The sequence below is a fragment of the Bombus vosnesenskii genome, unplaced genomic scaffold (genome assembly GCF_011952255.1).
Source record: "Bombus vosnesenskii isolate JDL3184/JDL3185 unplaced genomic scaffold, Bvos_JDL3184-5_v1.1 scf7180000014893, whole genome shotgun sequence".
Taxonomy (NCBI): domain Eukaryota; kingdom Metazoa; phylum Arthropoda; class Insecta; order Hymenoptera; family Apidae; genus Bombus; species Bombus vosnesenskii.
The window spans coordinates 57,996-71,272 of NW_022883709.1; the positions used below are offsets into that span (position 1 = coordinate 57,996).

The 13,277-nt window shown below is 35.4% G+C and overlaps 1 protein-coding gene across 2 annotated transcripts in view; it reads right to left on the bottom strand.

Moving 5' to 3' along the window:
* Positions 1 to 13,277, bottom strand: part of LOC117240775 (octopamine receptor beta-2R-like) — a 130,712-nt gene that overhangs the window by 12,822 nt on the left and 104,613 nt on the right. Inside the window, exons 3-4 of one of the 2 annotated variants that reach the window (XM_033506815.1) lie at positions 10,855 to 12,190; positions 8,541 to 8,771 (exon numbers count right to left, since the gene is read on the bottom strand). In XM_033506815.1, the coding sequence (XP_033362706.1) occupies positions 8,541 to 8,771; positions 10,855 to 11,846 (1,223 nt within the window). In that variant the 5' untranslated portion in view covers positions 11,847 to 12,190. Of the gene's footprint in view, positions 1 to 8,515; positions 8,772 to 10,854; positions 12,191 to 13,277 lie in introns of both variants that reach the window. The other variant, XM_033506816.1, reaches the window with a different exon arrangement.

A 13,277-nucleotide genomic window follows, 5' to 3' on the forward strand; every position in this document is an offset into this window, starting at 1 on the left:
GCCGACGGAGAAGATCGCATCGACTCGAACGCCGACCTCGCCGCGAGTCACGCGCAATTCATTGCACAATACTAGCAGCGTGTCACCTACACGCGACTTGACGACAACCAAGTTCGCGTCCTCATTATCTCAACAATCTGATACAACGCTGCCGAACGCCTTAAATCAGAAAACTCTTCCCATTTGCAACTCATCGTATCACACTCGCAACGCGTCACCTAAACGCGGCCTGACGACAGCCACATTAGCATCGGCAGGAACTGAACAATCGGATTCAACGCTACTAATCACCTTGAATTTGACAAGCTTCAACGAGCCTTCGGACCCGAAGAAAGAGAGGGTCTCACCAGACGACAAATCGCTTCCGAGCTTAATCTCCCACAATTTGTTACAGAACATTCTATCTGATCTCAACGATTCTCTACTGAGTTCACAGAGCGCCGTACCGAACGAGTCGCGTATCACAGGCATCTCACTGGAGTCACCCTCGGCTCCAAAAATGCCAGCATTTTCTCCAACACCAAGGCAAGTCACAGTCACGACATCCAACAGTCATTCTCCACCGGGGATCATCACTAAGAGAATGCGATTCGAGCGGGTCATCGGGGGGAGTCCAGCCTCCCAATCAACCTCAAACCGCCGCACCGCGCTTGATGAATCTTCACCAAGCCCCACCGACGTTCCTTTCGACGATACTTCCTGGGCCGAGGTGTTTAACGACACTTCCAGAAGCAAGATTCACGACACTTCTCGGGTCGTGAATTTCACCTGGAAATCGCTCGGCATCGACGAGGAAGACGGCGATCTAGACTACAAGGGAGACAACATGCCATCCAGGCAACGGGCCTTCAGCCGCATCGCCAGGTTCACCCTGAGGACGACAGCATCATCCGGACGGCTGTGGTTCACACCGCAAGGAGCACCTTGGATCGAGGTGCCACGCAGCTCGTCCTACCATCAAGCCAAGCTCATCCAGCAGAATACGGGTCATCAACAATCAACATGGAGTTGGGCGGCAGCTCCAATTAACTCTACCTTTACAGAACTTTTGATCGGTACCCTCTCAACGGGGGGAGTATGTTACGTCACGTAACACTACCTAGCCGAGGCCACACACCGCTGGCAATATGGCAACCAGATGTCTTCGGATATTCGCAGCGTATCTTCCATGATTTCAAGGACCTTCCATAAATCACATAGATTTCCTAGAAAAGGTCCTTCAAACGAAACAAACATCTGGTCCGGAGGAATTTCTAGAGACTATTGTCTACCACGGCTTAACAAGGGAAAGTCAGTTTTTGTCACGTACGCTGCAACTTTCCTCCCACTAACCACTTTCTCTCGAGGGCGGTTAAGGCCCTTCGTTTAACCAATTAAAAACGAAGCCTATTCCCTCACTCTCCTAAATAACATCGGCACCAACCAATCCGATGGTCCCGTGCGCTAGACACACTCATCCTTAGCTCTCCTCCGAGACAGCATCGTCTTCCAAGAGTACTGTTTTTGCATCCTTCGAACGGTCAACATCCTTCGAGCGGGTATACACACCCGCAGATCACTCAGTCACTCACTCATCTCGTACATACGCACCAGTGTAACTATCCTCGTTATAAGTTGTAGAATAAACGGTGAAATATAACTTACTACTGTGTCATATTCAAATCAACTACCTCTGTTATCCTAAACGAAACAGGGGAGCGACTACTTCGCGGCGTCGATTCACCGAATCGTAGCGAGAAGTTACGCCCCTCGCTGACGCGTTTTCCTCGCGACCGCGTCTCTCCGCGAACGGTCGTAACACTTACTACTCCAACCTTAAGTCCTACCTAACTAATAGACAATTCATGGTTAAATACTTAGACGCCACAACCACATTTCCAATAGAAGCAGGCATACCCCAAGGTAGTGTCCTTGGCCCCCTGCTGTTCTCCATCTACACTGCCGATTTACAGCGCTATTAGCATCTCACGTAGACCCGATAATCGCATCATCCACTCTCCAGCGATGTCTCGACTCTATGGAAAAGTGGTTTCACAAATGGGGCTTCAAAATTAACGAAAACAAATCCACACAAGTAACCTTTACGCTGAGGAAACAAACCTGCCCACAGGTGACCATTAACAATATAACAATTCCTAACAAGGATTCAGTCAGATACCTGGGCATGACTCTGGTCAGGAGATTAACATGGAAATAACACATCACAGACAAATCGAAGCAACCCAAGGCTAAACTTAAAAAATTCTACTGGATCATTGGCCGACGTTCCTAAACCTAAACCTAAACCTAGACCTAAACGCGCAGAACAAAATTACTCTCTACAAAACCATAATAAAACCTGTCTGGACTTACGGAATTCAACTATGGGATACGGCAAGTAATTTTAACATTGAAATACTTCAACGCTTCCAATCGAAAACACTAAGATCCCTAATAAATGCACCCTGGTATGTTACCAACGAAGCAATACATCGCGACCTCAAGGTACCCACAGTTAAAGAAGAAACAACAAAATGTAGTAATAGATATACCAAAAGAGTTAACAAACATTGAAATCCCCTAATTACTAAATTACTTAATAGGTCGGACCAGATCCGCAGACTAAGAAACCACTATCCGTTAGACCTAAGCACCAGATTCAGCTATATATTTCTAATAAGTAATATTTACGTATTTATAATATTATTATTTATAAATTATACTTACTTATAATGAGTTAATAAGTTTATTAACTTATTATAAATAATTGGCCATGCCACTGCGCCATGCCAGAGAAACTTACTCAAAATTCTCAATGCGAGAGTTGATTGTAAAGTACTTGTAAATAAAAAAAAAAAGAAAAAAAGAAGTTTAACTGGCAGATTATTATCAAGACCGATATTAGGACAAGATTGGAAGTTATTATTGAAATTATTAATGTATGATGTTAGATATAGAAATTTTATATATAATCCTTGAGAAAATTAATTATGTTTTATCTAATTCTTTGATAAAAATGAAGTTTTTTTTTATTAAAAGTTTTAGTCTGTTTTTGTAGCAATATCAATATATCCTCTACCATATCTGAAGCTTATTACAATTCATAAATTAAATGAAAAAATTTGTGGACAAAATCACTGTCAAATAGTTCTCACTTCTGTAGAATCACTCATATGTAATCTATTCCTCCATATATATTTATTATATTATTATAGTTATAATCAATACATATACAATATAGTATATCTAAATACACACTATAAGTTAATAGGTTTATTATTAAAAGAATGGTAAAGAACTTACGAGGTTATATAGAGAATTTACGAGAAGAAGAATATAAATTAATAAAAATAAACTGTCTTGAGAAATTGTAGATCTAAACTTGTAGTACTAAGATTACAATGAATCGTGATGTTATACAAATATATTTACAGACAAATTATCAAATTTATAACCCATTACGCATAGCAAATGATTTGTACTATTCAAAAATTTCTTTATTCAATCAATTCCTTCTTAATTCGAATACCGAAGATACTACTCTACACATATTATGTAAAAGAGAAAACACTAATTATAAATACTATTAAAAAAAACAAAACAAAATTTTTTGGTATTTTTCATTATCTTTCAAAGTTATATTTCGATAAAAAAAGCTCCATTTTGAAAGAAATTGTAGAATTAAATAGAAACGATTGTTCATTTTGTGATCTTGCACTGCAATAACACACAATAAATAATGAATTGAGTTAAATATCAAAATATATATTCTCCGAGTCGACAAATCAGGACACACGAAGCGTAATAACGAACGTGTAATCTCATGATACTTTTGTAATTATCCTAATCACGCAATTAAATGCAATAAGTTAAACGTGGGGTGTAATTTTCAACAAAGAATACAATCACTATTGATCTCGTTACCAAACAGAAGGCGACTCGTATATGTATATGTCGGAGATGAAAGGACACCGGGGCCTTTCCTTTGGAATTCTTCGGAAAATCTCCAATATTTTAGTCTCTATAATTTAGCTCGATTATAATTGTCCGAGATTTGTGATAATGAGCTTGGGTTTGAGGCGACAGCAAGTCGCTGAACGTAGCCGCAGCCACGGGATGAACGTTCTTACCTAATAGAGGTATAGAGTAATTGTATAGCTCTCCTTAAAAGAAATAGTTGTAGCGGCACTCGACAGTAAACATTCCAACGGTTTCTGTCTCGCGGCTCGCCACACACAGACCCTATTCTTCGCGCAAGATGATTACCAGATATCGATGCATTCTAACAGTACATGTTCAGCTAGCTTGAGGACCCGCTATAAATCTTAAGATTTTGTTAATTAAGGTCCTTCAAACGGACAAACAGTCTTTATTCTAACAGTCATTAAACCTACAACCTACTACGGAAAGATACGGGGAATCTGTTTTTTCCTTCCAGGTTAGTATCCTTCTTGAATCACCAACATAGAAATTAACCAATTAACAGGAACGTCCATTTCCCTCACTTTCCGAACTAAGACTTTTCTCGACGAATCCGATGATCTCGTGTTCTTAGACACACCCCATCATAGTTTTCCTCTGCAGTATCATCGTAACAGAAAGTCATTCTCTCGCGAGGTCTCATTAGCGAGTTACATAGCGTCTTTACGCTCGGTGGATATTCCACGTTTTAACAAAGATTTAGTCCAGTAATACTTGTACCGTAGATAAGCAAGTTGAGTACAACTTGGACTTTGGAAGAAAGCGCATGTGTTGTCCCGTTGACCGCGGATTCGTTATTGAACCTAGGATCATTGTCATTAGCATCTCGAGTATCTAATTACCACGGTTACTTGTCAAATTCTGTAATAATTATATTTTGCACTAGTCAATATCTTTTCTATTGCATAACAACAATGTCTAATCAAAATGAAGATTCGTTTCACGCCCCTAACCCTAATCATAATGTGAACCCGACATATACATACTAGGCAATATTAATTAAATCATGAACAATCGTCATCCGTGGAGAATTTCATTCCAAAACAAAGTGTTATAAGTTATGCTCATATATATATAATTCTATTGCGACTACGGATGAACAAATTGTTTCTGCATTTTCAATAACTTTTACGACTCGACTACACTGATGAGGTCAAGTCTCACAGGATAATTATTAGGTCGATACATATAAAATGTTCTATTTCCAAAATTTGAAATTAACAGGTGAATGCTACGTAGATGTCCATATAGTAGCAATTTATTAATTCAAAATGTGTATCTTACTAACGATTGGCTAGATTTCGAGTCTTGAATGGAAGATTATTTAAAGTTAGATTGTGAAAGGAATGTATATGCTTAGTACGTGAGACGTTAAAATATTTTGAATTCTATGTTTACATTTTAATGGTGTACGTTTTCAAAATCATTGGATTGTAGACAACATACAAAGTTACTGAAAATTATTTAAAGTACTTTATTTTGTATTTTGTATTTTGTATTATACGTGCTAAACACCACCGATCATGAGTATTGAATATTATGGCTAGTCATAATAAAATTGATAGAACTTTACAGCGTTACAACTTTGCGATACTTAACATTAGAATATGAAAGGAATCTTTATATTTGTATCATTAGGTTTTTCATTACATTCAAATTTTTACAGACCTCGTTGAATTTTCTAACTAATCTATTTGCAATTTTCTGAATAAAATTTAGATCAAAGGTTATTGGCCTCAATATTATAGTCCTTAATCCACTATTTCTCTATATATATTAGAAACAACTTCTCAAATGTTTTATTACACATATGTCCCGAATCGTTATCTTGCATGAACTAAGTAATTCTGGTCGACTAATCGTTACATTGTTAATGTAGATCAGATATTACCTTTTGTATGAAACCAGCAGTGTTCTAATATTTATAGACGAGGTGTATAATGTGACTTTAGAAGGCGAATAAGACATTAGGATCGACTAAAATTCATCATCATCATCATAAGGAATATGAAATTTTATTCTTACAACGAAAACTTAAATGTTCCCTATCTGACAATAATATAAAATTAATTATTCGAGATATTACATTAAATTAATTATTCGAATTTCCCGTTTGTTCGTTTATAACGGAATCACCCTTGAAGTGATAATTTTAGTTTCCAGAATTTTGTTTCACGTTTATCGGATTGAATGTACCACAGATCTTTGAAAGTACATCAAATTATGACGTTGAACAACACGCATCGCGTGATAAACTTCTTAGACACAAACAAGTTACGTACAGTTCTACTTCATCGCGAGTTTGACTGTGACTGGTTGAAATATAAACAAGGTCTGGAATGTTGTGTTGAATCAGTCGTCATCGGCATAAGATGCACGTAGACTCAAAAGAAATTCATTAAGCAAATGTTTGCATGAACTTTCCTTGCTATTTCAATTTTAGATTATATTCGTGTACTTAATTGATTTATGAGCCTTTTTACTGAAATTATTCTGCAAGATTCTAGCGAAAACGATTACGTTTATTTATTTATTTTATGAATGCGAAATGGTTTTGAAATATGTACTTAAAGTTTTAAACAAGTTCTATAATTCACGACAACTCTTTTAGGAAGTAATATGTAGTAAAGATTGAATGTAGACTTAGAATTGGGTTGAGTAAATTTAGTAAATTGAATATTCAAATAGAGGTAGAAAAGTTTAACTACTATGGTTCCTTCCAACTTTGATGATAACTTTGGAAATGATTCACTCTTTACCGCCCTTAATCTGTTCTAGATTTTCAATTATGTCCTAAATCTTCGTTTACTATTAACGTACACTTAACAATTAGTAGTTAACACTGTGGATGTTGATCTATCGGATACATGAGAAATATTCTTATAAATACTTTTAGACGGGCAAACAACACAGCTTGCTGATATATATAATATGATATATTAATATTCCATAACTCGCTAGTTTAGATTTAATATGAAATTTGGAAAGTTGTAATTGCTATTGATAAAGAAACCATTTGAATTTAATACATTCATACATTAAGAGATACATACTCATTTACATAAATATATTATTACATGTATAACAAAATAGCTGTTAGCATTGTTTTATAAATTCTACAGTTATTATTTAATGCACGTTCCGTATAGAGTCTTACAAGATACTGATTTGATAGATCAATATTTGTAGTCAGCAGTTACAGACATTCTTCTACTTTTACCCAAGTGCGGAGTTAATTTCTGTGCGAAATCTATTTAAAGTTCCTCTTTCATGATAGAGAAATTGACAAATGATATAAATGCCAAAAGATTTTCAAGAGAAATTCAATGAGGAATTCAATTGTCTCAATTTTATAATTTGCATCTTTTATTACTTGAAAGCAGTGTTTACCACCTTTACAGATTTAAAGAATAACTGATAAAACGTGTATCAGATTAGTTACATTTATTAACTTGTATATTCAATTTTTATATTTTCAATCATAGTTTATGTCATTACATTTTGTTTAACGGCTAATTTTTTTAAACAGAATACTATACTTTATTCCAATTTAGCACTAAATCAATGCTGAAATGTTCATAAGTATTTAAAAGTAAAAAGGATCTTATTCCAGACTATTTTAAAGTTACCGTCTCTTTTCACAAGTGGATTTCTCATATAAACAATAATTTTGTACTTTTCTCAGGGTCTTTTTATGAATATATTATATGTATTATACGAAATTCTTTTAAATTTCGTTAGCACTGTAGTAGGATACGATAATATGTGAAATAATATATGATATATAATATAATACATAGCGAACTGAAAATGTAGAATATGTCACAGGATATTTATTGTGAACATACACTTACTGAAAAATTAATAAACGTCATGAATACTAGGATATTCAATTTCAAACACTGAACCTTCAATTCAAACATCAACAACAATTAAACAAAAGATAATCTCTTTATATACAGGGTGGTTGGTAACTGGTGGTACAAGCAGAAAGGGGGTGATTCTACGCGAAAAAAGAAGTCAAAAATATAGAATAAAAATTTTTTTTATTTTTTTATTTTTTTTTTTAATTTTTCCATCGAGACAACGATCTACGGTGAGATCCGTTATAACGTACCGCACGCGTACCGAGCGAAAATCCAAAGTCGATTTTCTCGAAAACAAAGCCTCAAACGAAAAATTTTTATTCTATATTTTCGACTTCTTTTTTCGCGTAGAATCACCCTCTTTCCGCTTGTACCACCAGTTACCAACCACCCTGTATATGTACATTTTCAGATCTGTTTCAAATTTTACCAATAGAATCACGATGGTTGTATTTCGTTAAGGTGTTTATAAAATTTTGAAATGTTTTATATAATGTATACATAAAAAGTTCCTAGAAGTGATCGAATGCTTTCGTGAGTCTTTGTTCTTTCGTAAATCACTCGTCAAATCATCCAGACAATCTATTTCATTCGTACAAAAATAAAGGCTCGAAAAGATTTTATTCGATTAAGGATTAAATAGACGAAAAAGGGGAAAGGGGGAAAAAGCGATAGAATATAGTGCGTACCTCAACGTGTCAGACCAGATCGTACCTTAGGGACGGCCGACGGAAATCGAGCGCCTCGAGGTCGGACGGCTCTCGTCTGCAGAGCGAACAGAACGCGCACTGCAGCGTATTTTTGAACGCTTCTCGGAAGTCGCGATTGAAATACGCGTAGATCAGCGGGTTCAATGCTGAGTTTGTGTACCCGATCCAGAAAAGTATTGCGATAACGATATCGGGACATGGGCAGGATTTTCCGCACAGTGTCGTAATAACGTACCTGTGAACAAAGATTTCAGGATTCAGCGAAGATTTCGTTCGTAACGATTGAATTAACATGTTCGGTGAACCTCGAACAAACTTGAAAATTGAGACACTAGAAACAGAAATAATATATTAACCCTACTGCGAGCCTCGAATTTTTCAATTTGGATTTCGTTTCAATCGAAAAAAGAATTTTTTTTCCAGAATAATGTTTTCAATTTGGACTAAACGACTTAACGTTTTTTTGTTCGAGAAATTAAAAGAATTAGTTTATTAGATAAAAAGTAGTAAGTATGTTGAAACAATTCCAATCAGTTGGAATCGCAAAGAAAATAATAAAGATCGCTTTTTACAATTTTTTGGTCTCAATCTGTACCTAATGGAAATTTAAACAATACATTTTGTAGATTTATGTAAGTTATATAAGGTTGAGTCAAAATTCAGAATAACGATATCGTTCAACACTTAAAGCTTGTAATATGGAGTTTATGTGTGGAAGATAACATTCTTCAAATGCCTTCCACTTATTGCCTAGGAAAGTCAGGCTCTTTCGACAGCATATTTCATAACAATAGTTAATGTCTAAGGTTCTAATGTTCGAATTTCTGCACGAACGTTTTTCTTCAGCTATTCACGTTTCCCTGGTTTATTCTAATACACTCGCTGTTTTACATGGTCCCACAAGAAGTAATCAGAGATCGAAAGATCGGACGTACGTGGCAGCTAATAATGAACTTATTACTTTGATAACAAAACTCAATTTTTACGCGTTGATCCTTTCTGTAACTCATCATAATCCATATCCTAAGCCTCAGTTCTAACATATGTATGAACTTATAACATGAAATCAAACAAGCATGGAAGTTATTTCTTTCCCAAATCCCATTCTGAAGTTTGACCCAACATAGTACATATGTACATACTGAAAACTTTATCGAAATCGGTTGATGCAGAAACAAGCGATAGACATCGAAAGATGTAGGTAAGAATTTTTAGATTTATTACGTATATAGGCCGAATGAAAAACTGCGATTTTCATAATTTTAACCATTTGTTGTTTATAGTAACGTTAGCCGATTAACTGTTTGTCTTTACCTGATTTCAATTCTTCATCTGAACTAAAAGTACTGCTAAAACGATTTTTCTGTTATCGTGGAACGTGTTATTTGATAACTTTTAAAGAATTGAATGGAAAATACACAGAGGGGGTGAAGAATGAAAAAACCTAAATACTTCCTTCGATTCTATATTATTTTATAGTTTTCAATATTTTAACAACTGTGAAATCTAATCTCAATGATCTCGAAAGGGAAGCACAATGTAATACAAATTTTTATTTTTTAAAAGTATATCTTTTTTATTCTTTACTGCTAACACAGTATTATGGTTTTAACATGATTTTCAAAGATGAAAGATAATCCTTGCAATCTAATAATATATACTTTTAGAAAAAGATATCAGATTATCTTGTTTAATTTGATAAAGCAAAGTGATTCTAAAAACTAACAGTAAGATGAAGTAAATGAAAATAAAAATATTCATTATCAGACTACTAATAAAACGGGAAAAAAGCTTTGTTTCACCTAGACCTGTCACTCCTACTGTATTCAATTAGTTGTGTTTTCTTATTCTAACAAGAGTAATTAAATCCATTAATTGAGCGCGATGCGCGTCACTATCTTTCTCAGTTTGCACGATATAATTAAATCAATAAACCGTATAAAAATATAACCAATTTAACAGAAACCAACAATTCCGTGAACTCTTAAGATCGCTCTAAGTGCTTCTGCCCAAAGGAAACAAAAGAAAAATACAAAATAATAAAGATTAAATTTTAACCCTGCATAATTTCACTCATGAAAATTTTCCCGGAGCAAGTTTTAAACAGTTGACCTAAAACTGATTATACGATATAGCAAAAATTTGAATACGTATTCCAATATTTTCTCACATTTTTTTAAAATCTAGAACATTGAAAAGATTAAGGATATAAATAACTCAGCTTTCCTATGGGCAGTATGAAAATTTGTTCGCCCATAGAAGATTAAGAAATAGGGTTATCCTTTAGAAATTCTGGATTCCTGAATTCTTACACGCACCACAAGAAGAACGGCAACCAGCAAATTATGAAGGTACCCATGATGATGCCTAACGTTCTGGCAGCTTTGTGCTCTCTTTTCATCTTCATGATATTCTTATCTTTGGTGGGAGTATGCAGATGATCGGTGCTGATCTCGTTCAATGTCAGCGTCTTTGAGGAACCAGCACTATTTAGTTCCCCGTTCAAATTATTCAAATCTTTACTCGGCCTGTGACTCAACAGCATCACGTTGCCCATACGGCTGTGCATCTGTTTTTCTTGCCTACTCGCCTCCTTGAAGACGGCGAAGTATGTAAGGGTCATAATAGTGCATGGTATCCAGAACGAGATACTCGACGAGAATATTACGTACACCTTGTTCACTTTGAACTCGCATAATTCAGGATGCTTCTGTCGATGCATATTGTTCTCTTCTGTGGTATACCAGCCCATAAAGATAGGCATGAACGAGATGAACGCGGGCATAATCCAACAAGCGAGCAGCATGTAAGCAGCTAGCCTCTTGGTCATGATGATAGGGTATTTGAGCGGCTTGACGATCGCCCAGTAACGATCGACCGAGATGCACATCAAATGGAGGATGGAACTGGTGCTAAAGTACACGTCCAACGAATTCCAGACATCACACATGAAATAGCTGAACATCCATTTGCCGGTTATTTGAACGCTCGCGTTGAACGTCATGGCGAACATTGCAACTAACATGTCGGCCAAGGCTAACGAAACTACGAAGTAGTTGGTGATAATTCGTAGCTTCCGGTGCCGCATCACGGACACCATCACCAGCAGGTTGCCAAATACCGCGGTTACGATGATGGAGCCTAAGACGCAGCCTTTTGCGATCGTTATAGGTACGGACCACTTTTGATGGTTCGAGTAGCTGCTGTTCGCGAATTGGTTGTCCTCAGTCGAGATGGCGTTCAAGATGGTCGTCACGTCCATCGAGGACACCACCTCCGTCGACTCGGAGCTCGTCACGATCGTCGTCATACTCGACCGCCGCACGAAACCGTACGTTTTCCCTTGACCTTGTTCCTTCTTCTTCTGGCCGGAAGAGACTCGACGGGTGGCCTTAGGTCACGGACGTGCCAACGAGCCGACGTACCAGGCTAGCCTTCATGTTCCCGACGGGGAAAGGGCGATGCCTCTTGCGAAGTTCTTTGTACCCTGGGACGCTTGCCAGCGTTAATCGCTGATACGCGGGTGCACCGTTTGCTTCTTCCAAGGTTTTTGCTCGAATAGTTTGGCTTCGAGAGTTAATCAGAATCGTGTGCGGTGACCTAAGAGCTTGGTACCTCGGTTTTACATTCCACGAGGCTTCTGTTAGCGGTTACCTGGAAAATTGAGATTAAATACAGAATTAGCGATGACTTTGATAAGTTTTATATTCAATGAATGTTCGATAGTAATTATTAGACTGCGGATTTTTATGCATTTATAGAAGATGAAAAGTTGCAAAAACGTACAATGCTCATATTATGAAAAAATATATAAAATATCCAAGGTATAGTGCTTTCAATGATACTTAGTAGAATAATTTTCTACCGCGAGGTTCTACTTTTTAAATTATATTCTCAATAAAATATAAAAAATTATATTTCTCAAGAATCCGCAATCTAGTAATCACTCTATTAGTAATAATATGGGGACGTTAATAGTGGAAGATCAAACATTAGAAATTACTTGAAATATATCTAATACCGTTTAATAGACAAATTTTAATTATATTATTTTGATAAATTTTTCAGATCGTAATATTGTTAAGAAAAATTCTCGTTCCATATTGAATTTTTTTCAAAATATTCTCAAGTATTCTTATTTATTTTATGTATTATTATTATTTATGAAAAATTTAATTTTGATTTAATTTTTAATTTAATAGCTAAATTATTGTATTAAACACGACTTCAGATTTTACATTATGTAAAACCGCCTTCTTGATTCACTTGGAGTCTGGAAAATAGTGTGATTAAAAGTTAGGAGTTTAAAGCCTTGTAATATTCACGAAAGAAGATGATATATGTTTAATTAACATAGATTTTAAGATTAATACTTTTATTAAAATATATTATAATAAAATGTGTTTAAAATTGTTAATTGTTAATTAATGAGTTTAATAAAATTCAAAAGTTCATAATTTACTATTATTTCTACGATTTCTTCTGATATTGGTGATAGATTACGAATGTTTAAGCAGTTATGAGGAACTTAAATACGCAAAAATTCAAGCGATATAGAATATATAAAATGGATAAGTATATAGAATGTACATAAAGTACATGAAATATCTAGAATGAAATACTCGTCCAAATATTTAAAGAATGAAGCAAATCTCTATTTAATACTTAGATTCTTCCGTAGTGTTTATAAATGTTGATGATTAATGACTGTATTTTCACATTTACTTCATTTACACCTTAT